The 25,586-nt window shown below is 37.7% G+C and overlaps 1 protein-coding gene across 3 annotated transcripts in view; it reads right to left on the reverse strand.

The window, feature by feature from the left end:
• The window catches only part of VMP1 (vacuole membrane protein 1), a 70,946-nt gene that overhangs the window by 3,518 nt on the left and 41,842 nt on the right, over positions 1-25,586 (reverse strand). For all 3 annotated transcript variants that reach the window (XM_049804055.1, XM_049804057.1, XM_049804056.1), the window contains 4 exons: positions 18,090-18,170; positions 14,089-14,205; positions 11,561-11,622; positions 121-223 (listed from right to left, as the gene is read on the reverse strand). In XM_049804055.1, coding sequence (XP_049660012.1) covers positions 121-223; positions 11,561-11,622; positions 14,089-14,205; positions 18,090-18,170 — 363 coding nt within the window. The remainder of the gene's footprint in view (positions 1-120; positions 224-11,560; positions 11,623-14,088; positions 14,206-18,089; positions 18,171-25,586) is intronic.

Below are 25,586 nucleotides of genomic sequence, written 5' to 3' on the forward strand. Positions count from 1 at the left end.
AAAATCAAGAGTTATACTGGTAAACCTGACAAGTCAGAAGACAGCTAGAGAAGGGAAAAATTAATTGGGGGGAGAGGGGGGGGAGATGGGGGGGTGGAGGGGAGGCAGAGAGGTTCTTACCTGTGGCACGCCACCGTCTGATTTGTGGTGAAGTTTTATCCTCTGAGCTTCCAAATACTCTTGAAATGGCTTCTGAAGAGAAGGACCTATACTTGGAATAGCACTGATGCAAAGTTCATCCCAGAGAACAGACAAAATAAGGGAGAAAAAAAAAAACAAAACATATATTTTTTTTTTTAAAACTTACCACTTTGACCCAAACAGAACAAAGTTCAGACTGAGCTACAGCTCAGAAGGGCATTGCTACTTGAGAAAACATAACCACGAAATAAAGTGTATTTCGTCTTTTTATCTGATACTTCTGAAAGGGCCATATTTCCCCAGATCCTCAAAAAGTGCTTAAAAAGAAAAAATATTGCAGAGCAAACCAGTGACAATACACTGCTGGTAACACAGAAAGAAGCTGCGAGCTAGAGCATTTCCTTAAAGCCAGGGAGAAGCCAGCTGAGGCTCTGCACTGGTGCAGTGCTGAGAATCAAATGAATGACTTCTCAGAAGTCCCACATTTATCACCAGCAGTTCCTGTAAGAACTGGTTTGAACCGATTAATAAGGAAATGACTTGTGCTTGTGTCATCCCTCAGTTAAAAAAGAAACTGCTCGCCCTATGACTTGCCCCTATCTTCTCAAAGAAGACGGCCCCTTTCTCAAACTAAGTCCTTATTAGGACAATCTGTGCGTCATCCTTACCCAAAAAGAATGCATTAGCAAATTCTGCAGGCGCCTCCCACAAGTCAGTGATTAACAAAGGAACAAAGAAGGAACTATGAACCCTGTTCTGAATCATGCCATGGTTTATGGCAGATGACTTGCACAAAAGCTACAATACATAACTGAACACCTTGTTCTGACATTAATGTTACAAAGATCACGGATACGTTTTTGGAACTAAGAACCCTCTCCCACCTCTACGGCGTAAAGGTGTTGGCGCTGGACAGACTCACAGCAGCCCCCAACTTCCATTCTGCAAATACCACAGCCTGTCCAGACTTTAATCAGAAACAACCTAGGTAATTTTTCTTTATATCTATACACCATGCTATTTAGCAGGAGGTCCAAAGAGCCTTAAAATAATTGTCACAATACTTAAAAAAAACCCCAAACAAAACGCCAAACTTAAATACTATACAGAAGAAATTACCACTGGCCACAACACTAGCTCGGCTGGTGTGGTGAGAACACACGCACAATCCGAAGGCTCCCAAGGTTTCATCCCCACATGTGCACCAACACTCCTAACCCCAGCCACGGGAGAGTTCCCATTACTGACAAGTGCCATTTTAACTTCAAAGAGAGCTAAGATCTTAACTTTTTTCTTTTTTTTTTTTAATTCTAAAGAAATAATATGGTCTTCTATAACACGCTTCAGACACCAAGATATACATGGACAATTTTACAAACTGATCGTCTCCTCTCCAAATGACTATGGGAGGGCTACGTCTCTCAAATTATTTTCCTCAGTCTTCTGATTTGACACAATATTCCATTTTCCAGGCTAAAGCCCAATTAAAAAATAACAGCTTTCTAATCTTAAGAATTTATGAAAATGCACAGACCAAAGAAATGAAGTAGCTCACTCTCCTCCACTAAATCTATTTCCTTCAATAGCCAGGGGCAAATAATTTTTTTGAACATATTTACAAGAAAAAGATTGCTTCCCTCATGATTCACCGTCACAATGATACAAATGGGTGAGTAAATTCTGTGCCTAGACTGGTAAAATTTCGGGGGGGGGGGGGGGGGGGAAGAAAGAGCAGAGACTAAAGCACTTCTATTACACATTTTACACAAGAGTATGTCAACTTTTACAAATGATTTCCAGTTTTTCAGAACCGTCCCTTACGAAGCTGACTATTCGTGGTAAAAATGCTCCTAATGACTCGCCGATCAGTACGAGTCACAGTTTTAAAAAATGAGTTACATTTTGAGGTTTCTTTTCTTTTTCGAATGACACTTGGAAGCCCGGAAAAGCTACTGAAGGGTAATAGTTTACTTTTAAACTTCTGCATGATTATGAAATGAGGAATATTTAAATGATGAGAGATGAATGATTAACAGAATTGTTGTTGAAATACCTCAATTTTTTTTCTGAAAACTGAACTAAGTCAGTGCCCAATTAGCATTAAACAACAGAACAAAGACGAAAACCAAGTTCAGCTTGAAGAGATCCTGGTGCATCAACACCGTATTTCAAAATTTTTTTCACTAAAAGTATTCAGCTTTTTTGGGGGGAGCATGACTAAGAATTAAGTACACAACATTCATTTAATTAAAGCTATTTTGATGAACTCTAAGATCTTGAATACAAGGCTTCTAAAAGTCTGCAATATTTTGCACATTCATCTAGAAAATCATGAATCCACAGTACTAGGAATAAAATTCTTGAAATCCCATTTCAGCGGGACAGAATCGATTACTTGCACTCTTTCGACAAAATTCAATCATTTAATCAACCAGCTAACTCATATGTCACCTAATATCCAAAGCATAGGCATAATCTTAGATCTGAAAGTCTTAAAAACCAGTTTTCATTTTATTTCATTACAAACAAGGGATTGGTATCCCCCCACAAACCTAGTGAAGTTCAACTCCCTAACCCTGTTCTTACCAAAGGAGGAGGGGGAAGACTTCAGCATAAATTTTCAGGGATTACACTCAAACAGAGGCAGGTACACAGGCAGAAGGAGCAGATTTGCATCATAATTCTGCGCCACTTAGCAGTGACTGGAAGATACACCTTCAAAAGACTGCTGCAGTTTCAGGAGTCGACATGCAAACCACAAGTGTATTTACACATCCGACTTAAGGAGGGAAGATGCTGGAAGATAAAACCCTGTTTGTAGAATAATCTAAAACCAATTCCTTGCATTTTCCTTTGAGAATCAAGCCTGTTGTCTTTCAAATAAAGACCAGGAAAGGGTAAGAAAATAAAAGGACCTTAGTGCACAACAGAACATAGCTCATCCACACTTTGTAGTCTCTATCTGCCAAAACAAAACACACAAAAAAACCCCAAACACACAACCTGCTGTCCCTTCTTAAAGGCTTAGAATATAGGTCTTAGTGAGCTGCTTAAGGACTTCAATTAAAAAATAAAAAAAATAAAAAAACAAACCCACAAAAAAAATTCACGAGAAGTTGTGTGTAAAAATAAGCAATGAAATACATTTCACTAGTTGCTATCATTGTTATTAATCAATTTTGCAGTTAATCAGCAACAGGCAGGCACTCCTAGGAAGAGAGATGCTGTTCTTGTGTATTCTGTCCTTTCACCAAAATTTACTTGAAAAACAAAGAGACTAGCTACAGTTTTACCATAAGATTTAGAAAAAAATGCTTTGATTTTTTTTTTTGAGGAAAAAAAAAACCTCTGAAGAAATTTTGATTCAGAAGACATTTTAGAAACACTTAACATTAAACACCAATTTTTTTTTAACTCATTCTGATTCTCTACTACAATTGAATGTTTCATAAGGAATTGAAACTGAAAACAGACTTCCAAAAAATTGTACTAGCCTTTGGTATAGCCCAAATTCATTAAAATCATAACATTTGAGTAAAAAAACATTACTTTACAGGCATTCTAATACTACAACATAAACACCCATTAAGAATTTTGCTTCACTGAACAAAACACTGTTGAAGCTTGTTTTCAGAAGTATTACCTGGTTTTTGTAATTAAACAGATGTATCTTTGATTTTCTTTTTTTTTTTTTAATTAAGAGCTACGATTTCTATGCAAATGAAAAATTACATAGCTTTTTTTCCAACAAATAAAACAAAACTTCACATCTATTTGAAGCACCACACTACAGAGATTCAGCAAAATTGTTCTAGGATCAGCTTAAAAATTACACCAACTATGTACAGATTCTGACAATATGACTCCTACAACTTCTATTCCAGTTACAGCAAAACTGTTTATTAAAATACACCGTACAATTTATTCATTTGCTTTTCAAAGAATGCCTGTCAACAGCTGAACCTCAAACACGTGTCACTAGTCATGAAGAGGTAGGAAAGATTTTTGGGAAACTTATCTTTTTAACAGAATCTTTGGAACTACAGGCAGGAATTTTCTCAAACACACACGGATGAAGTGCCAAACCAAGGGGTGGGGAAGAGGTATTTTCCCTATGCCAGTTTAACAAAAAATATAAAGTTAGTAAAAATGCAGCTCACTAGAGTACTGACTAATATTAAAAATACTTCCTTAAAACCATTTAATCATTATATTTGCACTTTTGAAAGGCATATTCCATCTTACAAGATCTTTAAGGGTATAGGTTACTCCTGAGTTATCAACATTTCGTAACCTGTGCTCTTAGAGTTTGCGAACGCTCAGATAATTACAAGCTGTGCTAAATGCTGAAGTACAGCCCTCTATCAGATGCTGCCTTTTAGTATCACTGTGCAAACACTTCACACACAAAAAAATCTATCAGTCCACGATTTGGGATATAAAGCTCCCATCTTATAAAAGCCTCTGCACATGTGCATATTCACCTACTCTTCCAGAGAGAAATGTTAGAATTAGCAAGGATTTTCAAGAAACACTGAAGTTGCCATTTTAGACCCATGTTTTAGGAACATTAATACAGTGGGGTTTTTACTGCTAATGAAACTTTTTCATTTGTAAGAGGCCTCCAACAGCAAGTGACCATTAAGCAGCTGATTATCTCCAAGCAGTTCTTAAACTCCATTTATTCTGATGGAAATTAAAAATGTAAATAAGAACTTCAGTGGCATTCAGTTCTGAATTTTATACCCTATTCGGCAGCTCGTATGGACAACTGGACTCAGTCCTCCAGTTGCGAGGATCAAGAAACATTAAGCACCACAGGTTTAAAACCATGGAAGTCTACTTTATCATAGAAATGATAATCTAAAGGGAAACGAGAACCACAGTAATTGAATAGATGGTGCAAACAAGGCGCCGGGCTCCCAGGCTGAAACACACCGAAGCCCTGCTTGGAAAGGTGATGCAATATTGAGTCACAACCCCATTTTACGGATGATCTCTCTAATATCCACAGCTGTTAATTTGGAAAAACCGTTTAACTGTTAACAGGGGGACTGATTTTGTCAGACTCTCTGGCATGCACGCTGTGTCCTCGTCCGGACCCTCTCAGAGGCTGGGGACAAACAGCCTCGTACATGTTTTGCTCGGATTCAGCTATTTGGGCTAGTCCAGCTATAGAGAAAAACATCCTTTAAGGAAACGCCAGCACCACCATTCCCAATGAAGACAACAGCAAAAGACATTTTGAAACAACAGAAAACCAAACTAAGAGGAAAATATCACCGTGCGTTTTGTCAGCACAAACCCTGCACACACTCGGTATCTCAGCCCGGCCGTCCTGCAGCAAGCATGGCCCAAGGCCAGAGATTATCTCCTTCTACAAAAAAGGGAGTTAAGTGGCACTGAAGAATGTGACAAACGAAGGAGGGGGTGTGCTGGGATGGAGTCTTCACTCCCAGTACCTCCAACTCTTTTTTTTAATAATTTATTTAAATCAGGCTAGCTATTGACAGCTAGGCCAAAGGGCCAAAGCAAAGGCTTTCACCTTCCGAACAACTATGCAAAACTTCATTAAATCATCACACCCAACACCCGCTCCTCCCACACAGAGTTTATATTAGATTCACATTTCTCCATTCCCCTGTAAGAATGCAAGAAAAATCCATCCTGCAGCTCGAAAGCAGTAAGGCATTTAGCAAGAGGCTCCATATTTGGTTATTTCAGCCATTCCTCCCTTAAAAGAAACTGGAAGTTTTGCTCCAGCACGGTATCAACTTCTTTGAGAGTTAGACATTTTATAAACCATTGAAAAACAGATTCCAGCGGAAATATTTTTATGCCACTGGACAATTAGCAAAGCTGATTAATTCGCGTACGGGGTTCACCATCTAAACAGAGCACCTTTCTTCCTGCAAGTTATCTGAACCTTCAATGGTTAATTTTTTTCCAGACAGTGATCTAAACAGGCTTAACGGTTAGTATTTTAATGAGCTGTCATTTCCTGTGCTGATAAAGATTCTCACAGTATTTAAACCATCCATTTCCCCCCAGCTCCGCCAATACCAGGACCCTGCGCGGTGACTCAGTGGATCTCTGACTCAGCCCTCAGACGATGCTGCAGCAAACCTGGACCCTGGCTCAGAGCAAAACCTGGGCTCCCAAATCACCGAGGGAGTAACCACAGCCTTCAGCTTCCATCACCGCCACTTCGGGCTCAGAGCCTTTGGTGAAACTTAGATGTTATCTCTGTTCAGTGGTCTAAAAATTGCAGAAAATAAATCTGGTTTATGGTCAGGATCAACAGAAACATTTTGGGGTTAAAAGACTACTTGGCAGATTCACCGGCTTTACAAGATGAGGAAAGAAAATATCTTATTTGAAGATTACTAAGCTAAAAATTGTTACACGTTTGACGTCATTTATACCTGGAGCTACGCTCCAATACCCACATTAACCAGGCTGTCTGCGAAACGGGTTTTTTTTCTTGGGACATTCTGTTATGTTAAAATCAATGCTTTCAGAAATAGGAATTGCAACATCTCTGAACTGCTGGGTCTTAACTCTGCTCACCATTGCCCTTTGCAAGGAAACTTCTGTTTGTATTTTAAAGATATATTTTTGTACACAATCTAGGAAAAAAAAAAAAGCTTGCCTGTTCAGAGTTAAATCCCACAAGCCTTTTCCAAATAAACTTTTATAATTCTGTTGTGATCCACTGGAAGGTTTTCAACACCAAAGCTACTCAAATTTCATCCACATCTGTGTCCCTTTCAAGACACTAAAGCCTGTTTTGTGCAGAGCTGATCTATTGTGTACAGGGTGTCTTATGAGGGCACAGTCCCACAGGTTTCTGATACACTTGTGGGAGGAGACCCATTGATTTATCGTACCAAGAAATGGCAGGTGTATTGGTATAACCTTCCAGAAGCATTTCTCTCAGGAGATTTTGAAGTCACTGCCCAGTTATCCATGTTCTCAGCCACTCTGGGTTATTTTCAGTTGAATTCTATTACACAGGTTTCAATTTCAATATTGATCGGAGCCTGTTTTTCAAAATATCCTTTAATGAGGATGCCAGTTCAACAAGATATGGACTTTCTGGCATACAAAGGTCCACCAAGCGAGAAGGTGTGGTTGGGAGATTGAGGCTCGCTCCTTCGATGCTGCTCTGCCCAGAGCAGAGCGATAGGAAGCAGTGGAGATGAGCTGGCAGAGGCCACGCTGTGCCGCCATACCCTGCTGAAGGCCCCCAAAACCCCAGGCAATCGCTTGGCACAATGCGAATCAAACCAAAAAAAAAAAAGCAGCTCTTCCCACCCCAGGACAACTGAGTGATTTGTGGTACAGCTCCTTCTATCCCTGTATCACTATATTCTAAAGAAGTAACCTAAACCTGTATTGTAAATTATTTTTGGAAAAAATTATACAATCTTTAAACAAAGTTTCCAGTTACATCAGTCACCATGAATTCATTTGTACTTTCGTGAAAGGAACATCAAGCTCCTTACAAGAGTCAACTGAGATTAAGTTGTGAAGCAAAGAATTATGGCACAATAAATAGCAGCAAACTGGTTTGTCAAGGCAATGGTTCAAGTACCTGTTACCAAAAACTGTTTTTCCTTTAAGACGTGCAATTATTCAAACTGGCCTGCATGGCTGGTAAGCATGAAAATTTGTTCCACAGAAACTACCAGGTTAAGAAACCCTTCAGAAGCACTGATATTTTGGGGTAGATTTTCAAGTCTGAGTTTGTTGAGTTACACTTCAGGCTGTTGACACATCCCACCCACAGAACATGGCACTAGCAACTTAACTTCTAAAAATCTGTGGAAGTATGCAAATTTTTTTATTTTTTTTTTAACATGCATTTCACTGGCTTCTACTTAAACTTCAGATTAGCTTATTGACTCAGTTCATTAATTGAATAGATTAGTCTCTACTTCTCTTAAAATCAGCAAGGCATGATTTGCTACAGGCAGTAGTTCACTCCTTTAGCTGAGACGACAGCGTACCTGGTGTATCACATGAGCACTTCTCTGTGGTCACGCCTCCCCTCTGAGTAACTATCACAGCCTCTGTAATTAAGACATTCTGCAGCCTATGCGAGTTTATCGTTAACTTAACCATAGGAATCTCTCTGCCCGACGAAGGGTGGGATTTGTCCAAAAGGGATGCAGCCGTACCACTTGCCACTAAAGTTCAGGTGATTCTGAGGTGAAGGCCAGGAGCTGTCTAACGCTATATAAAACACGTTTCTGATTTTCTTAGATGTCTATTGAAGTTCTAAAGTTATTAGCTCATTTTCACAAAATATGAACAGAGCGTGCTGAATTAAAAAAAAAATAAAAATATTAGACTTTTTTTCTTTCTGAACATTTACCCAGAATTGATGGCAGACAGTTTGTGGATTGTGTGTGCTTTGAGAACTACTTCTTTTAGTAGTTTTCTGGGAATCCTTAATCCACATTTGAAACTGCCACTTCAAAGAAAATATGATCGTGCTTAAAAGCAATATGCTTAGTGTGACTTCATAAACAATCCTGCAGCTGTAGGTAAAAAAAAAATTAAACGGAAAGATTTAAGAGCCAAAAGAAAACCCACAACACACATGATAATTAAACATTTTAAGTGGGCTAGGTTTGGCCTAAAACCAGCATCAAAGGATTTACATGGACGATCAGTAAGTTAAACTCTTCTTCAAGTGACAGAATACAAGGCAAAACTCTTATGCACCACCTTTCCTCACAAAAGCTTATGAATGTAATACAACCTGAGAGAAAACATTATCCTCTTCTAGCAGTTTAGACAGCAACAATACAACTTTAAACTATTAACTGGTAGAACAGGTCGATAATTACCAGCCCCCTATGAGCTACCAGTATCTTTGTAATCCTCTTCAGCTTTGATTTCAAGACTCATGCTAACTTCAGTTTCTAAAATCCATCCACATCTTCTCGTCCCTTCTAACAAGGCTTGCTGCAGCGCGGCTGCCATTTGCCTTGCTGCTGCCACCACCCGTCCTTCTTACCTTGTTTTTTGTACGCTAGCTACCACCAATGTTTTCAAAAAATTTTTGTAAACAGCTTCTTCATTTCCTGCCACGTTTTCTTTTCCTTTTCTTTCCTTATTTAATCAATCTGAGGAGTATTTTATGATCCTTTTATAAAGGAGACCTAGACAAAACTGTAAAATCAAATTACCCTAAATTATATTAAAAAAGCCTGGTTATGGCAGGCTTAGTGTGCAATGCCAGCAGCATCCAGTAACAGAAATAAACAACTATTGAGCTATGGGCAAGGTCTGCAGGTGAATAATTTTTGCTTTTTGACTAAGACTCATGTAGTTATTGAGAAATTCTCTCTGTCTTATAAAATCAAATACTCTCAGACTTTTTCTCATAACTTAATCTTCCGTCTAGATTTTAGTTATCCTGTATATTAATATGTTCAATGTTTTAAAATATTGTGCTTAGACATTTCCTATTGTGCAAGAGCAATATCCCAGACAAAAAAAAAAAAAAAGTCTTAAGCCATTTGTCGGATAGAATTTGATTAAAATCAAGTTACTAACCATTAAATAGAACTATATTTTAATTTAATAATAAGGGATTTAATACAAGCTATTGTTCAACATGTTTTATACTCCACTCTAAAAGAAATTGATGAGGTAATGCTAGCAGACAGCTTGAGAAAAGTCAAGGATACCGGGACATTCCAAAAATCTTACTGTCTCCCGAGAACATTTTTTAACTCTGACATCAACCATCTAATAAAATCTGAATCCAGCAGAGGTCTTGTGAATGCATTCGAAGTAATTCGATGCAAAATTATCTCCAAGGCAGATGAAGTAGGAAAAAACTACTAGTTGTGGCTCAAAGATTTGCAAGAGAGTAAATCTTTGGAAGTATACCTGACCTAGTAGCAGAGCAGATCAAAATTTAGTAATAGATTGGCTAGTGTGATTGATACTAAGAAAAGCTAACTATTGATGGTTAAAAGTAGCCGCGTTCCTCTCTCTTTTTTTTTTTAAATAGTGTTCAAAGCAACAAATTCATTTTGAAGTTTGTTACAAACCAGACACCCAATCAGAAGATCAAGAAGTAATAAAGTCAGGATTTGTTTCATTAGTGAAGTGCCCTAGAATGTTTCTTCTGATGCTCCTTTTTCTTTGTATAGCTTCACTATGTCAAGTTTACATATTTTAAAAGGAATTCTTTCCAGACATTCCTCCCCTGAAACTGTTCTTGAAAAGTGTGGCTTTTTGGATTTTATGTGAAAATAGTTATTACAGTTTGGATAGCAAAGTGTCAATCAGTTTGCCCCATATAACAAGTGAAAGACCTTGGAAAAGTAGAAACACCTTAGAATTTATTTTATGGATGCATATTAGGCATCTAGTTTAAAAAAAACCAAAACACAGAACAAACCAAACAAAAAAAGCCCACCCCACAACAACAAGACTTTCTATTTAACTATTGAGATTCACATTTAAAACTTTAAACCTGCACCCCTGACATTAATCTGATCAGCGTACTGAAAACAGGCAGCAGCTTCCCCCCCAAGAACACAATTGTTCCTTTGAACGCGAATTTTTGATGAAATCCGTACGATTTATCTAGTTGCCTACATTTAAATTAATTAAGTTGCATACTTTGTTTGCATTCAAGCAGTTTATGAAACTTCTGCATGGTTAGAGAAGCACTGTTGCAATGTTATTTGCTGGATTACCAGGCAGGAAATGTTAACATCAACAATAGATTTTAAAATTACACAGAATTTCATGACTGAACAGGTAGATATGAGGCAAAAATCTAAGACTTCATCAGTGTCCAATCTTCATTCAAACCCACTGAGGCAACATGAAAGCATGTTGTTTTAATTGTCTCCTCCCCCCCCCAACTGTTAGCTGGATTTTTACTTAGTTTTCTTGTTTAAAACTGAGATTTTCACTTATTTCTCATTCTGACATTTTGAGACATCTGAGATTTTAAATGTATAAGGTAGTTCAAATTATGGAAGGGGTTTACTGTCATCTTGGGGCAATGCATAAATCACAACAGTGCTTTTATTTTTTGTCATAGGATCACACTACCAACACTGAAGAAAGTCCATTAAAAAACCAGCCTATTTGCAGCTGAAAGTGCAGCGATCTATAATTGGAAGAGCTGTATCATATTTCTGGGTGAAAGTTAACCGTCGGTACTATACACTCAGGCCATCTGACCTTCAGTGCTATTATGTTTCTTGAAGTACTTGAAGCCCTTGAGGTGAGGAATGAAGTTGCAAATAAGACCTAAATTATGTGTTGGCCAAGGCTTGCACTTTGAAGCAAAACATAATTTTCAGCACATCTAATTTGACTCCTCCAGTATTTTTCCACTTAATGAGTGAAGGTATTACTGTGTTAAAGAATTACTCACCCGATTAGGGACACCATCTGCTCCACTATATGTTTGCTGAATGTTACAATAACGAAAAGTTTCTGTAGGAAGGAAAACATCAGTTAGAGAAACATTTGATCAAAAGGGAAGCAGGGACAATGGGGTATGACAATTTATGTTCCTTTCCAACCAGACAGCTTCTCCAGCACTTGCACATAGTTTTTCCCCTCTCTTTTCTTTCAAGATCTTTATTTTTCAATACTCTTCAAAAAGAGGCAGGAGAGAGAAAAGCTGTTTACTTTATTACTCTATTTCCTCACAGATTTCATTTCTTGCCATGTTTTTGTAGCCTACGTTACGAACGTTCGCATCCTCCCCAAACCTAAACTCCCAGAAGCTCAAGGTCACTTTACTCCGTCAACAATGTTTTAATGGAAAAACAGTCATCACTATGCAGAAAAATTCACATCCCCTTACACAAACACTTGTACTTAAAGATCACAGAAATGAAAAATAATATATCTTCTAGTCCGCTAGTTCATGTGCTTCAGACAGAAGCATAACAAAAAGTACTTAGTGAAGAACAAGGGAAGAGCCATTGGGTACCTGTCTGTTCAAAAAACTTACATTGTCACGGTCTCTAATGCAAGTCTTATTTGAACAGAGTAATTTCAATAAAAGAAACTTCTGTAACACAGAGCTTATTTTGCAGAAAATCCAAATGTCCACAATTTTACCACTCCCTTCTCTTCTAACACAAGTTAAAATTTTGTTAAAATAGCCTTTGCTAATTCCACTTTTGTCACATTTGACAGCTTGTTAATTTGCAGAGTGAGCAAGACTGTGCGTAGCTGCGTATACACACACAAACAGTTCCCACAGTCTCCTTAAATCAATTTAAACATGATCTAATGAGAACTGCATTTGCTAGTCTGGAAATAAGGGATGTGACTAGAACTACACAAAATGATTTCGTGGTCCAGAGGAAGAGGCCAGTGAAAAGCAGCTCCAGGACGGCCACTGTACCAGAGTCACTCGCTTCCTGTCTAGAGCAAGATTTCATTAAAAGCCTTTTCCATGACACTTATATTTCCTAAATTACAAATTGCAGGAAGATCACTACAAAAATCAAGGCTACTGCGCAACAGTACGCTTGAAATCAAGCGTCGCAGAAGAGAGAATTCTATTAGCTAAACATGTTACAAAATAAGATGATTTACCAACTGTACAAGACACTGGGAAATATTTTTTCACTTACATTTGATCTGAGTGTGGAGCACTATAAATTACATAGCAAACATTCTGCTAGCTAAACAAGACAAATAAAATAATAAAAGGAATATTACACAAATACTATTTCACTTTTCTATGTTGCCACAACAAATTCTAACAGTACCCAGATTTGAAAGCAGAAAATTTCAGATAATACAAAAATAAGCGTGGAGAAGAAGTTGTTCTATCACAGCAAATAAAAGAATTTTCAGACCTATTTATTATTTTCTGTTTAAGGACCGGGCAAAGTAAAATAACCATTTACAAAAAGATGGGAAGAAAAAAAAAAAAAGGGTTGAAGATTGAAATCTTCCGTTCAGGGCGAAAGAAAGATGTTTAAGCAGCTTGATGAGGGTACTAATCAAGTAATTTTATACTACTAATAGCTTCTGCTATTTTAATGTAGTGACAGCAAAGATTTCCAAGCAACACAACAGCTACAGGCACTGCACCAGTCCTATGGAGATGTTTAAAAAAGCCCCAGCTGAAAACACTGGTTCTAATCATTACAAATAGGGCGATGCAGTTCATGACATAGCACTGACCACACTGCCACCGGTAAAGAATCGCCTGGGAATCAGTACTTCATCCTTCTTTGGACAAGACGGTGACGCATTTTAAAAGTGAGACTCAAAATTTTGGAAAGCAACTGGAGATTCTGATTGCCAAATTCAGAACATGCAAGAAGGCTCTGAGTTCGCAAGAAAAGCTGGACATACTCTGATATCAGACTATTTCAAAATAATACAGACTGAGGACACCAAAAATCGCTAACCGTGCTTGAAAGCTACGGACAATCTGCCCAGAGACATACCCTCAGACTGCTTTCTGCAGGGCCTGAAAGGACTGGGGTTTTCTCTACACGCTCAACTGAGATAAAAGGCAGCATTTAAAAGTGCCGCTTAACTGGTAAAGGCTAGTTGCAGTGCTCTTTGAAATGAGTATTTGTTACCAAAAAGGCAAGTTCATTATGAGTACGAAGTCCTTTCAGTCTGGTAAAAACCGTAGGTAAATAACTTGGCTAACCACCAATTTCCTGAGTGGTATAGGCAGCGAGCTCATTAGTTTGTAGCTATAAATTATTCACTTGCCTATGTTTTGAACATAAGAAGCCTAGCAGATCCTTTATTGTAAACCCTTTGCAGCAAATTAATTTCTATTACTTCAGGTCAGGAAGGGAGACTCCAGAATTCATTATGAAGTAACACAGTGTAACAGTTAAAAAAAAAAAAAAAAAAAAAAAAAAAAAAAAAAAAAGCTTCACCCCAGAGCCTTAAGGGAGGTGTAGTACTTGCCTGGATGTGCATTTTAATTACTGCTTTCCCAATCAAGGTTGCACCAAAGAAGGTCCAGAAGGGAACCAGAAAGTGTCCACATGTTATCCCGGCCAGGTCAAACAGAGGGTTTGGAATCTATGAAGTGCAAGGGAAAGAAGTTCATGAATTGCAGCACTTACTTAGACGAACAGGAACACGACAGACGTTGGAACTTTGAAAAATGAACATTTTCCCCTTATTCAACTTGATCCAAAACTCTTGTGTCTTAATACTTACAAAAATGCGAATGTCGCACCACATAACTTAAGTCTCTGGGATTAAGCTAGACAATGTCCCAGACAATTCCATTCTCAGGGTCCCTCCTTACCATGGATTTTAAAAAAAAGCTAACAAAAAGTTTTCCATGTGAAATGCACAGAAACCACAGCAAAGCCATTTTGAGTGATTTATCAAATTTTCTTACTGACAAGCACATCACTCTTGGAAGCTAGTGTTCAAAATGATCCCCAGTGACTTCCATCTGAGAAAGTACATTTAAAAACTGGCATTTATAGTCATATGTATCCAGTTTAAAAACACTGATTAGATTTTATTAAGCATATGCATTTCATTTAAAATTAAATTTTTTTTTTTATTGTTAAACTGTTGGCTTGACATTTGGTATTGTGATACTATCTGTAAAATATTTTTGAAATTAAACCAAGAAAGTATCCAAATTCTAACCTTTCACACTTCACATGCAGTACAAGGGCAGACTGTCTGAGTGAACGCATGGGGTATGTGTAATCCACAGTAGCAGCGTATTACTGGGCTAATATCCTGCAGTATTTGTGTTGGTTTGTTACACAAACAAACAAACAAACAGCATAGATTGTTAAAGACCATAAAAGATAGTAACTTTGCAACTGACAGAATGGAACTCTGAAATCTGTGAGAAAGCTTGTGAGGGTTATGCTTAGCTGTTATAGACTAGCAATTCAAATTTATGAGCACCCACAACACCACCTGCATAGGAAGAAATCTGAAACGGTCTCTAATCATGCCCCGAAACGGTCTCTAAACAAGCTCCACTTCAACTAAAATGATTCTTTACCTCTGACAGCTGTCTTAGGCATAGGAGGCTAGTAAATTATTTACTTATACCACAGCCAGATAATTTTGCTCTTCTGAGCCAAGTCTGCTCTAGGTCTCGAGTATGTTCTTTGTTGGTTGGAGTTGTGTTTTTTTTTTTTTTTTGTAAGTTCACAGTACATTCTAATTACTGCATTACTGTCGCCATGGAGGGAGCAACATGCTTTAGGTAGGGGTAACTGTGGATATCATCAATACGTTAAACATATCGCAGCAAAAAGTTACTCAACAAGTCCGCATTAGGGTATATTAGCAGGCCAGCAAGGTTTTCTCTTTGTTTGTTTTTGAAAAAACATACATATGCAGTACTAAGGGTTGCCAAAAAAGCCCACGAAGACAGGAGGGCAAATTCTCACAAGTCACAGCAAGGATCTTCCAGGGCTAATTCTTGCTTTGTTCCTTCCCCAGAGCTGCCTTTACGTAGCAAATAAGCTCCAGACAATAATATGGCTTTCTTATTGCCACTAAACAACATTCAATTCAGTTGACTTCACTGGATAAACTTGCAAAGTTTTAAATTCAATTTGATTGTGGTTTTAGGTAGTATTTAGAAGCCACTGCTTGACAGACAACTACCTGCAGCTGGGACAGCCATTACCACTTGACGAGCAAGTTCTCTAATCATAAAAAATACACCCAACTAAAATACTGTTTAAAATCCCAAAGTAAGATTGCAATTATAAGGGGGGCAAGTAAAGGAGACACCTTCTAGCATACGGAGAAGCAGCAACGAGCAAGAGAAGCCCTGAAGCTTGTGGGGGAACACACAAACGTAAGGAGCACACGTGTCGGGCTGCCTTCCTCACCTACAGGTGTGACAAAAATGTACAGCTTCGAATCCCTGTGCTTTTTTTAGTGCCCCTGCCACATTAAACCTCACCCTTTTTACTGCTCCTCTGCAGTTATTCTGTGAACACATTTACAAATCCTCCAGCGTACTGTGGTGGATTCATGATTCCTCATCCCTCCCCCATGCCGTGGCAGCCTATATAAGCAGAAGAAAGCCGGAGCTCAGAGTGCGCTGAAGAACAGTGCGGCAAGTAGATAATAAGTTAAGCAAATGTTTAAGTATTACTAAGCAGGAACTAGGAAGAGTTTACACGTCCCCTCTCCTGTTTACCAACTCCTTCCTCATGTTCTCCATTTATCCACTCTTCGCCTTGTCCAGCCACTCCAGTAACTCATCCCTGCCACCTACAAGCTGTTGTTCTGGTTACACAAGGCAGACAGAAGAGCCTGCGCGGTGATGTCTCACAAGATGGTGACTAGAGACCGGTGAGTCAGAGGCAGCGAAGGAGCAGTCTGAGAGCTTACTGGATGGAGGGATTTAAAGAACAGCTTGTAACCTACAGCTCCACTCTAACCATTAAGGTAGTTCAACAGATTAGTGAACAGAAGTTGCCTGCCAGCAACTATAATCAGATTAATTCTTCCCAGCTAACACAGGTTACTTGCATTTGAGCAAATAGGTAGCACTGTCGTCGCTACAACTTGGGAAACTAAGAGAGATGCTAGGCAAGTGTGGAGTTAATATCTCATTAGCTGAGCAGCTGGCTAATGGCTGTGGTTATTCCGGAAGAATGGGATCATAGGGGACCTACACTTCCCCTCTTCACTGTAATCACATTTCTGTGCATCACATCCCACATTTTGTGTGTGGGATGGAAGAGTAAGGCACATCATTCCGACCAGGTTTCATTAAGTTTCCAGAGAGAGATTTAAACCTCAGATGGTTCAATATTTTTCTACTCCAAAAGCAGTATTATCTTATTGAAACACTAAAATAGCATCAGTGGAGATGCACGTATCACCTCTTGCTTAGAGAGAAAAAAAAAAATATCTACAACTAGTTTATAGTTTGTATAGCCATGACTCTGAAACTTTCTTCCTCATTCCGCTCTCTCTGGTTCCTAATGACCCAAAGATACCTCCAGAGCAGACTTAGGAGAATTACTATGGATGGATATCCTAATTAGGGTTTATGCAGGTAGTTTTCCACTCTTCAGTCTGTGTATATCTTTGGATTTGAAGATGTCAAGCACTATAAGCTCTAGTACCTAAACACCTAAAGAAATTACAATATGGTTCCTGCAGAATCTATAGGTAATAATACAGCTCTTGCCTATATCTTGCTAGCTAATCATCTGGCTAGCTAATAATCTAGCCCTAATAATGGGCTAGGAAGGCCCCAACAGGGTAACTGCCAGCGGGCATGTGATCTGATCTGCCAAATACCCACTAACGCAGAGCGGTGAGCAGCAGCGGGCATACGCCTCTGTTAGAGAAGACGTGGCCTCAACATCACATGCAGGGAGCATCCCTGGTCTGAAACAGAAACCCAGAAACTTCCCGAATCTTAAAAATGTCTTAGTTCAGTCTCCTGTAAGTCTTCCTTACTGCGACAAGCTTTCTGCATCTTTAGGGAACTGACTTGTTTTTGTCGGGTTTCACCACACCACACCATGCTGAACTACGGAGTGAATTGCTTTATCTTTTGAAAAAAGGGATCCCTTGCTGCACCATTCTTTTCCGATGGATTAAAAAGGAAATAGAACTATTCCAAACTCATTATCTTCCAAGGAGAACCAGTGTCAAGAAGCCCAACGGTGAAGTTGAAGGAAGGGATAGTAACCGTTAGCTGTGCTTTTATGCAGAATTCACTGTGTTTGGTACCAATCTAGGACTGGAGTTTCTCCATGCTATTGTATTTGCCAGTACCACAACCATCCCGTTTCTCTAAGAACCACAGAGAAGACAGAAATAGCAAAGAAGGCGTGAGGACCCATATGTATTCATATAAAACCGAGTCACAGTTCACAGCATTAATTGCAATACATTCAATCTGCGATTTGTGATTATAAACCCCTCTGCTACTGAAACGAACTTACTGAAGCGCAGGCCAAAATCCCGAAGAACCCAACCTTCTGCACCAGGTTCTGGACCGCCAGTTTGGCCCGGGAAGCAAAATCCTGCAAACAAGAAAACAGTATTAATGAGGCAAAATCCAAACCGAACGCACCTCAAAATGTATGCGATTTCACTATCCCCCATGCCTTGGGATTTCCTAACTAGCAATTGGGAGAATTTTTAAAACACAAAGGCCAGTTTGAAAGTCTGGGCTTAGAGGGAAGAGAAAGAAATTCACAATGCTCACTGTGAAAATCTGACCACCCACATGTATTGAGTTTTGTTTTTCAAAACTCTGCAAGTGGCACTAAGTTCACACGACTATGGAAGCAGGTTTTCTAGTATTCATTTCCCCATATCTTTGAAATGCCAGTGCTGCTTATACCTTATTCCTTAAATAAGCAAAGGGAATGAATTCCTTCAATACCACTTACAATGTTAAAAAGGTACTTTCTCAAAACACAAAGACAGAGTATAATGATCCCATTATATCCTCAGACCTTAATCAAAATAGCTAATTCCAGGTACTCTCTACACCAGACTTGTGAAGTTCCTTAAATCCATACGACTGGATCTAAAATACTTTAAAAGCAACAAAGGTGGCAGACCATATAACATTTGAGCTATTGTTTACAAACAACATGCTGCCTCCTTTTATTTTGTCATCATAGCTTTCAAACACGAGTCTCAAAGTTTACCAAATACACAGTATACATTTTAAAAAGCAAAAATAAAGATTCTCACAGGCAGTTTATTTGAATGTGAGAAGTGAATTTACCTGAGAATAAAATTCTTTTGAAGCAAAACTGTCCAAAAAGCTAAAACAGGGTCAGTGTTGTTATCTATTCAGGCTTGGCAACAGTAGTTATAGAAAGCTGAGTATCTTTGGTAATAGCAAACTTTAAAAAGTAATTATTAATTCTTTTTTAATAAGCACTAAAAAGCTGATTTTCTAGTAGCAATGCAATATTCACTGATTTACATTTTGTAGAAAACGATCAGATAAATTTCACAAGGAAATTGCTTTAATCAATAATTGATGATATTCTAAATTCTACACTTCACTGTTGAAGTGTAGAATTTAGAATATCATCAATTATTGATTAAAGCAACTACAAGATAATCCAGAAAAATTACATTTATGCAATTTTAAGTTTGTTACAATTCTGTTGAAACCTTCAATACTATACACCAATGCAAGTAAATTACAATTACTTGACAATATTCTTGCGTATTATTTAAACTCTGAACTATAGAACAGACATAACTTTCTATGCCAGATTAAAAAAAAATAAAAACCAACCAAAAAAAACCTAATAAGGCCATTTGCTAGCTTTTTACACCCCTTTTTCAAGTAAGAACTTTTCTCCACTACAGTGCTTTAAAAATAGTTAAATTCTCAAATAAAAAACCCCAAACAATTCTTATTGATAGAATAATTTTATTTATCATACTTCATGTTTGAAAAAAGAACCCAAATTAAAACAAATACTTCAACTTAAAGAAAAATGCCAAGGAAATGAGATTTCCTGCATCTTACAGTGGGACTTTTTTAACCACAGGAGATTATAAAATCCCTTTAGAATATTCTATAAGGGGTGAATTTGCTAACTTTCACCAGCAGTAACACCATGGATCGTGAATGTCTTATTGCAAAATGGAATAGATGAAATATTCCCTCTTTTTTGAAAACTGGTTCCTGATATTTTCTAGTTAACTTTTAGGATACACACAGCATGCATGAGTGATTAAAACCTGCTCCCAGTGAGGCTGATACCAAACACTTGAACTTCTGGTAGTAGAAACAGGTCTAGAACATGCCTACATGACAAGTAAAGTAAAATTTTTCATGTTTTTCTGTGAAGAGTGCATTTTGACACAAATTGTTATAAACAACAAAACGTGATAATTTAGCAGTGAACCAAGTCCAAAAATCTTGCAACATTGAGGGCAGTTCCTTCTCAAGCTGAAATTCCCTCGTTGTTATTTCCAAGTTAGCAAACAAAACTGAAACGAGGTAATATATGAACACTAGTACGGGTCAGCACTAATGTACACATTCGGTGCCACTGAGGATTGAGGACATGAACTGAAAAGGATGCAAGACTCTTCTGCAGAGTGTGATCACACAATTATCAACAAAGGAAATAAAATGCAGCACACTAAGGAGACAACAGGTATTCTAATTCCTTAACCAAATACAAAAGTAGAAGTGTGTCTTCAGAATTCCTCTACAAATTAATTTAAAATGAAAAAGCGTGCTAAAGCACAACAGTAACATCGTCCTTTCAACAACAGATTTTGGTCTTTGAAAAGGTGAACTGAAAAAGTAGTGCCTTGTGTAGGAATTTCATAAGATGTCTCCCCCTGTACTCTACAACAAAGCTGAATGTGACCATGATATTTTCAGTTCCTATTTTGTTCACCATTTCACAATGCTCGTGGGGTTAGAACAATATTTTCACTTTTATAAGCCAATAAAGATTTTTTCACAGCTCCATAAATCTCACTGTAAAGTATCTTTAAAATAAAACACTAAAATCCAAGTATTCAAATAGGTCCATGATATATTTCAAGGCAAGTTGTTTCCATTCCAATTTTAACATATTTACCCATTATCTTAGACTGCATTGCTAATACACTGTTGCATTAATTTTCACAAGCTGGAGTTGGAAAAAAACTCTCTAGCAAGTGACCTATAAACTAACGCTTGCAGCACAACTGGTTTAATAAAATATATTATTATAATTATATATAGATTGACTGTATTAACTTAGTGTAAGCACAGTGCACCATTTTTCATCAAATTTCTTAAAAATAAACAGCTTCCTTCACCCACATTTCTAGACTGCTGCAAAATTCAAAGCTGCCTTAAAACTAATTTTTTCCCTCCAGCTAAAAACATAAAATTTTTGTTATAAAACCAATGATGAAAGTGTTGAAAAAAGTGTAACAAGTTTCTGCCTCCAAAAAAACCCCAAACCAACGTTGGGGCAATTTTTCTCACCTTATGAATTCATAATTTCTTTTCTTTTAAGTTATTACTCAGATTATTTCTTCTTTAATTTTTTTTTTACATTCATTGTCTATTACAAAGTACTCCATGGAAAGCACAGCTAAAGTTCTAAAAATTTCAGTCAAGAACTTCTAATTTGTCTTCCTTTTTCAGACCTTCTAAATAAGCCAAAAGATATAAATTAAGGGGTTTTTCCCCCCCTATTTTCTGTGATCTAATGTAATCATAGCCATGAATAATTTGCACGGTAATATAGACATCAGGGTTGCAATAAAACTATGCATTTGCAGTCTCAACATTTACTTTAATGAAAACAAGTTCAGAAATACTTCTGTTTGGTTGCTTCCTTAAATTTCATTTGTCAAATCTTTGCGACATCTGCAATAATAAAAAAACCTTAAAAGTTTCATTTCTCAGAGAATACAATCATCAGTTTCACAACTTTTACCTATTTCACAATATAATTTTTCTGTTATATAGCCCGCACAGGGAACAATCTTTTCTCTACTTTTTTAAGCATTTGAAATAAAAGCAAACCAACTGTCATTAACTTACTGCTTAAAAAAAAATAAATTAAAAAGACATAAAAAGTTCAGCTACTTACAGGCAAAACATTTTCCCCCAAAATTAAAGTATCTAGACTGGACTCGACTCTCAGCTAATATGATTCATTCTCTATAACATTTCAGGATACTTTAGCTCACTATGTCCCTTTCAAAGATGATTTGTTTTTTTGGTTTGGAAATAGATTTCCTGTGACTGCTACAATACAGGCAAAGGAAGGTTAAATGATTAAACATTACTTCATTGGGTTAATCATCAGATCTCAAGAACTGGAATGGAAATGAGAGGCATAAAAAGGTCAGTGCTGAAATACTGATTCACAAGTCTCAGCTGGCGGCTTGGGGAAGCTTGCTTCATATCTGCCTTCGGTAAAATGGCACATTTTATTGATACCAGCATTTCATTACTACATGTTGCAAAAGCAAAAAAACTCTCCCAAACCTCCAAACCTAAAGGGATAGTAAAGAGAAATGACATGTTTTGCTGCTAACTAAGACTTACCACAATGTTCCCCCTTTAAATATGCGTTACGGTACAGCTTTGAGTCTAACTTAACATGGACCGTTTATTCCTACAAAAAAGCCTTCCTTCTTGAAAGACTGAATGGACAATTTTGTCTTAACTACAAGGCTTCGTCCCATCCCTCTCTTTTATTTAGTTTCCATTTATAATTTAATCTCTACTTCTTCTTTCTCCTTTATTGTAAAGTAAGTTGCACAAGCTCTTCTGTATTTGAGCAAAGAACATCTAACTAGATTTAGTTAACAAGCTCAAGAAAAAAATAATTTTAAAAAATATCAATTTTTACTCTTTTCCTTCTGTAACACTGATTTATTATCAGAAAACAGAATGGTCTCAATTTATTGTTCGTGTTGAAATTGTGAAGCCTCTTTTTTCTTAATCTCTAAGAGCAGAGATTGTTGATGGATCCGTAGCAAGTAACTAGTTGATGGTTACCAAGGAGTTCTGAATAATCAGCATTGGATTGAATCCCACAGTCCTTAGAGAAACAACCCATAAGACTTCGACAGAAGATATTTTCTTGAAAGACTGCACAGATGGGCCTATAACGAGTCTGTAATATAACAATTTATTTTCTAACATGAAGTTGCAATCAGTTTTTAGGAGCATCAAGAAAACCATGACTCCCTATCACAAACCCACTCTTCCTTGCACGCAGCAGGGATGATAGTTGTCCATCTCTGAAAGATATGATCCGCAGTTTGAATGATTTGAGACCCAGAGAAACTTTTCTTCTATCACAATTTTTTTTTTCTGTAAACACGTCACGCACTTTACAAATATATTGGTAATATTGGTGGATACAGCCCAAAGAGGAAGGCCAGTAAAGAAGGGAAGGAATATATGAGACTAAATTCAATCTTAAGTTCATAATCTATGCATTCTCTACTAGTAAGAACAGCCAGTGCCTTAATGTAGGATCAGGGGAAAGTCTGACGTGAGTATTAATGCAATCGCTCAAGCAAGATAATAATTACCTAGCGGATGGTAGCCTTAAGAAGTTCAAAATAAATTTCTGGAAGGCTTGGGAGGCATTATGCAGGATTTGTTACTCTAATGAAAACAGGATCATGAATGAACACTAAAAAAATACAAAGCCATAAACAGGGATCTGAAGTGAATGTGTGGACCTTGATGGTCCTCTACGAACAAGGAGAATACCACGGTTGCTGTAGAGGTAAGTATTCATCCTACCGCCTGCAGGCTCCCCTGAGGTGAAAGCGTAACTTGCATGTGATGAAGAAGTGGACAATCCTTCAAGATTTGAGTATAATTTATACTATTGTTATAGTAGTTTCTTACTAGAAACATTTACTTATCCAGATAATAATCTGAAGAGAACATTTTTTTTTCCAAAGATTGAAGATGATGTATGAAGCTACCATCCCAGATTATTAAAATTATAAATTCCTTCACATTTAAAAAGCTGCCTACAAAGACAGTGCTCCTTTTTATGTAAAAATCTGAGTTATGTTAAAAATGAGCTGCACAATATTTTGTTTCTTCTGGCTTTCTATTACAACACAATAGAATCAAACACAACTTATGGGAGAATGACCATTTGTGGTTAGGCAATGAATTCTAGAATTTCAGAGGACTGGGAAGAATTATTAACTCATTGAAATAACATATTAACTGCAGAAGAGCAGTTTTAAAGAGGTCGGATAGCTACCTATAGGCTGCGAGGTTACAACATACATCCATGCTAAGAAAGCAGTAGATCAGCAATGACATTTAATGATCAACACAGCAACCCGGAGTTACGATGAGGAGAACAGAGATCAAGATACAGTTGATAGTCATTGCCTATCACTGCAAATAATTCATTACTCAGTGACCGACGAAACCATTTCATACCTCTCTTGCAAGACATCAAAGGTAACAGATCTCATGAGTAAGGTTCCAGTAAGTTGCCTGCAGGAATATTTTGATAGTGGTTCATGGTGGCACCGATCTCCCACTCCATCAGCTGCGATGACTCTCAACATTTAAACGTGTGTGGGAAGGGCTGTGGCCCTGCATCTCTGTTCTAGCTTTCTCAAAAATACTTCCAGCTTAATACAAACAAGGGGCAAACTAAAAGAGGATATTTCTATCTTGGTGCCCGGAGAGAAGAGGGTGTGAGAGGTAAGGTTTAAACTTACTTCTCACTCGAAACTCTGGGAAAGAAAGGTCCTGTCTTGGAAACTGGGCTGTCAAAAGACAAAGTTAAAAAAGGCTTTCGAGGATTACTGAAAGCAGCTAAGGGAAGGTGGCAGATCTAAGCAAGCGCTGAAGTTTGATAAAAGGTATTTACATACGATAGGCATAGGACAGACATTCCAGATTAAGAGGACTGGGTCAAATTCTAAGCTTGGGAAGGAAATAAATTTCACTTCACAAGAAGTCTGGGTTTTCTGAGACATTAAATTCTGGAAGAGGAACAGGGCAATCATGGAAAAGTTACAAGAGAAAAATACGTCCATGTTGAAAATGCAAACACCGTTTTAGAAACTACAATATGGAGAAGACTGAACAGCAATGAAACAGGGCCCTTGACTTCACAGGCTTTACCAAAGAACTGTGGAAAGACAAGAGAGCAGTACCTACAAAACCTCATTAATTAGACTATGTCAGAGAGCTGAGGACTTAAAGCTAGTAAGACTTCAAGCCATTATTCAGAATATTTGTAGGCAAGGATGAGTATACACTAGGTACTACATACAAATCTCAAGTCAACAAGAAATCAAATACACAGGTGAATTCTTCCACTAGCCTTTCCGAGGACAAGAATACCAAATACCAACTGTTGAAGGAAATGCACAGATTTATTTCCACATCTGTTTGTGCTCAAATTCTTGAGGTTGGTTGCATGTTAAGGGGTGATGCTGCAATCCACAAAGATAATCAGAAAGATGCTCATCTTTGGGACTCTGTAAACTCAGACATATGAGTAACTACAATTAGTTCTTGTGCCAGAAAATTTGAAGTTTTTTCCATAGGAAATACAGTTAAACCGATTGTCCTTATAATCAGATTTTAAAACTGATGTTAGAAAAGAAAGACCTATGCAGAGCTGAATGCTTTGCAAGCTGTAGAGGAGCAGAGCGTAACAGTCCGAAGCATTCATTCTAACAGCAAGCTTTGCTTTCCTTGGTCATTTAATTTTAACCTGTCTTGGAGTAAAAGTGTGAAACTTCAGTGTAATGGATCCATTATATGGCAAGTAAGAGCTCCCACTAACACAAGTAGGAAGGAACCCAACCAGCTCTGGATTAAACAGACCATTAGCTTTAGGAACTTCTAGGTATTGTCTTCACTTCATTAACCAGCACCACGGTAAGAACATTTTATTTCCCTCACTTCTCCCTCTCCTCTAGACCTTGGCGGAAGAACT

The sequence above is a fragment of the Accipiter gentilis genome, chromosome 6 (assembly GCF_929443795.1).
Source record: "Accipiter gentilis chromosome 6, bAccGen1.1, whole genome shotgun sequence".
Classification (NCBI taxonomy): domain Eukaryota; kingdom Metazoa; phylum Chordata; class Aves; order Accipitriformes; family Accipitridae; genus Astur; species Astur gentilis.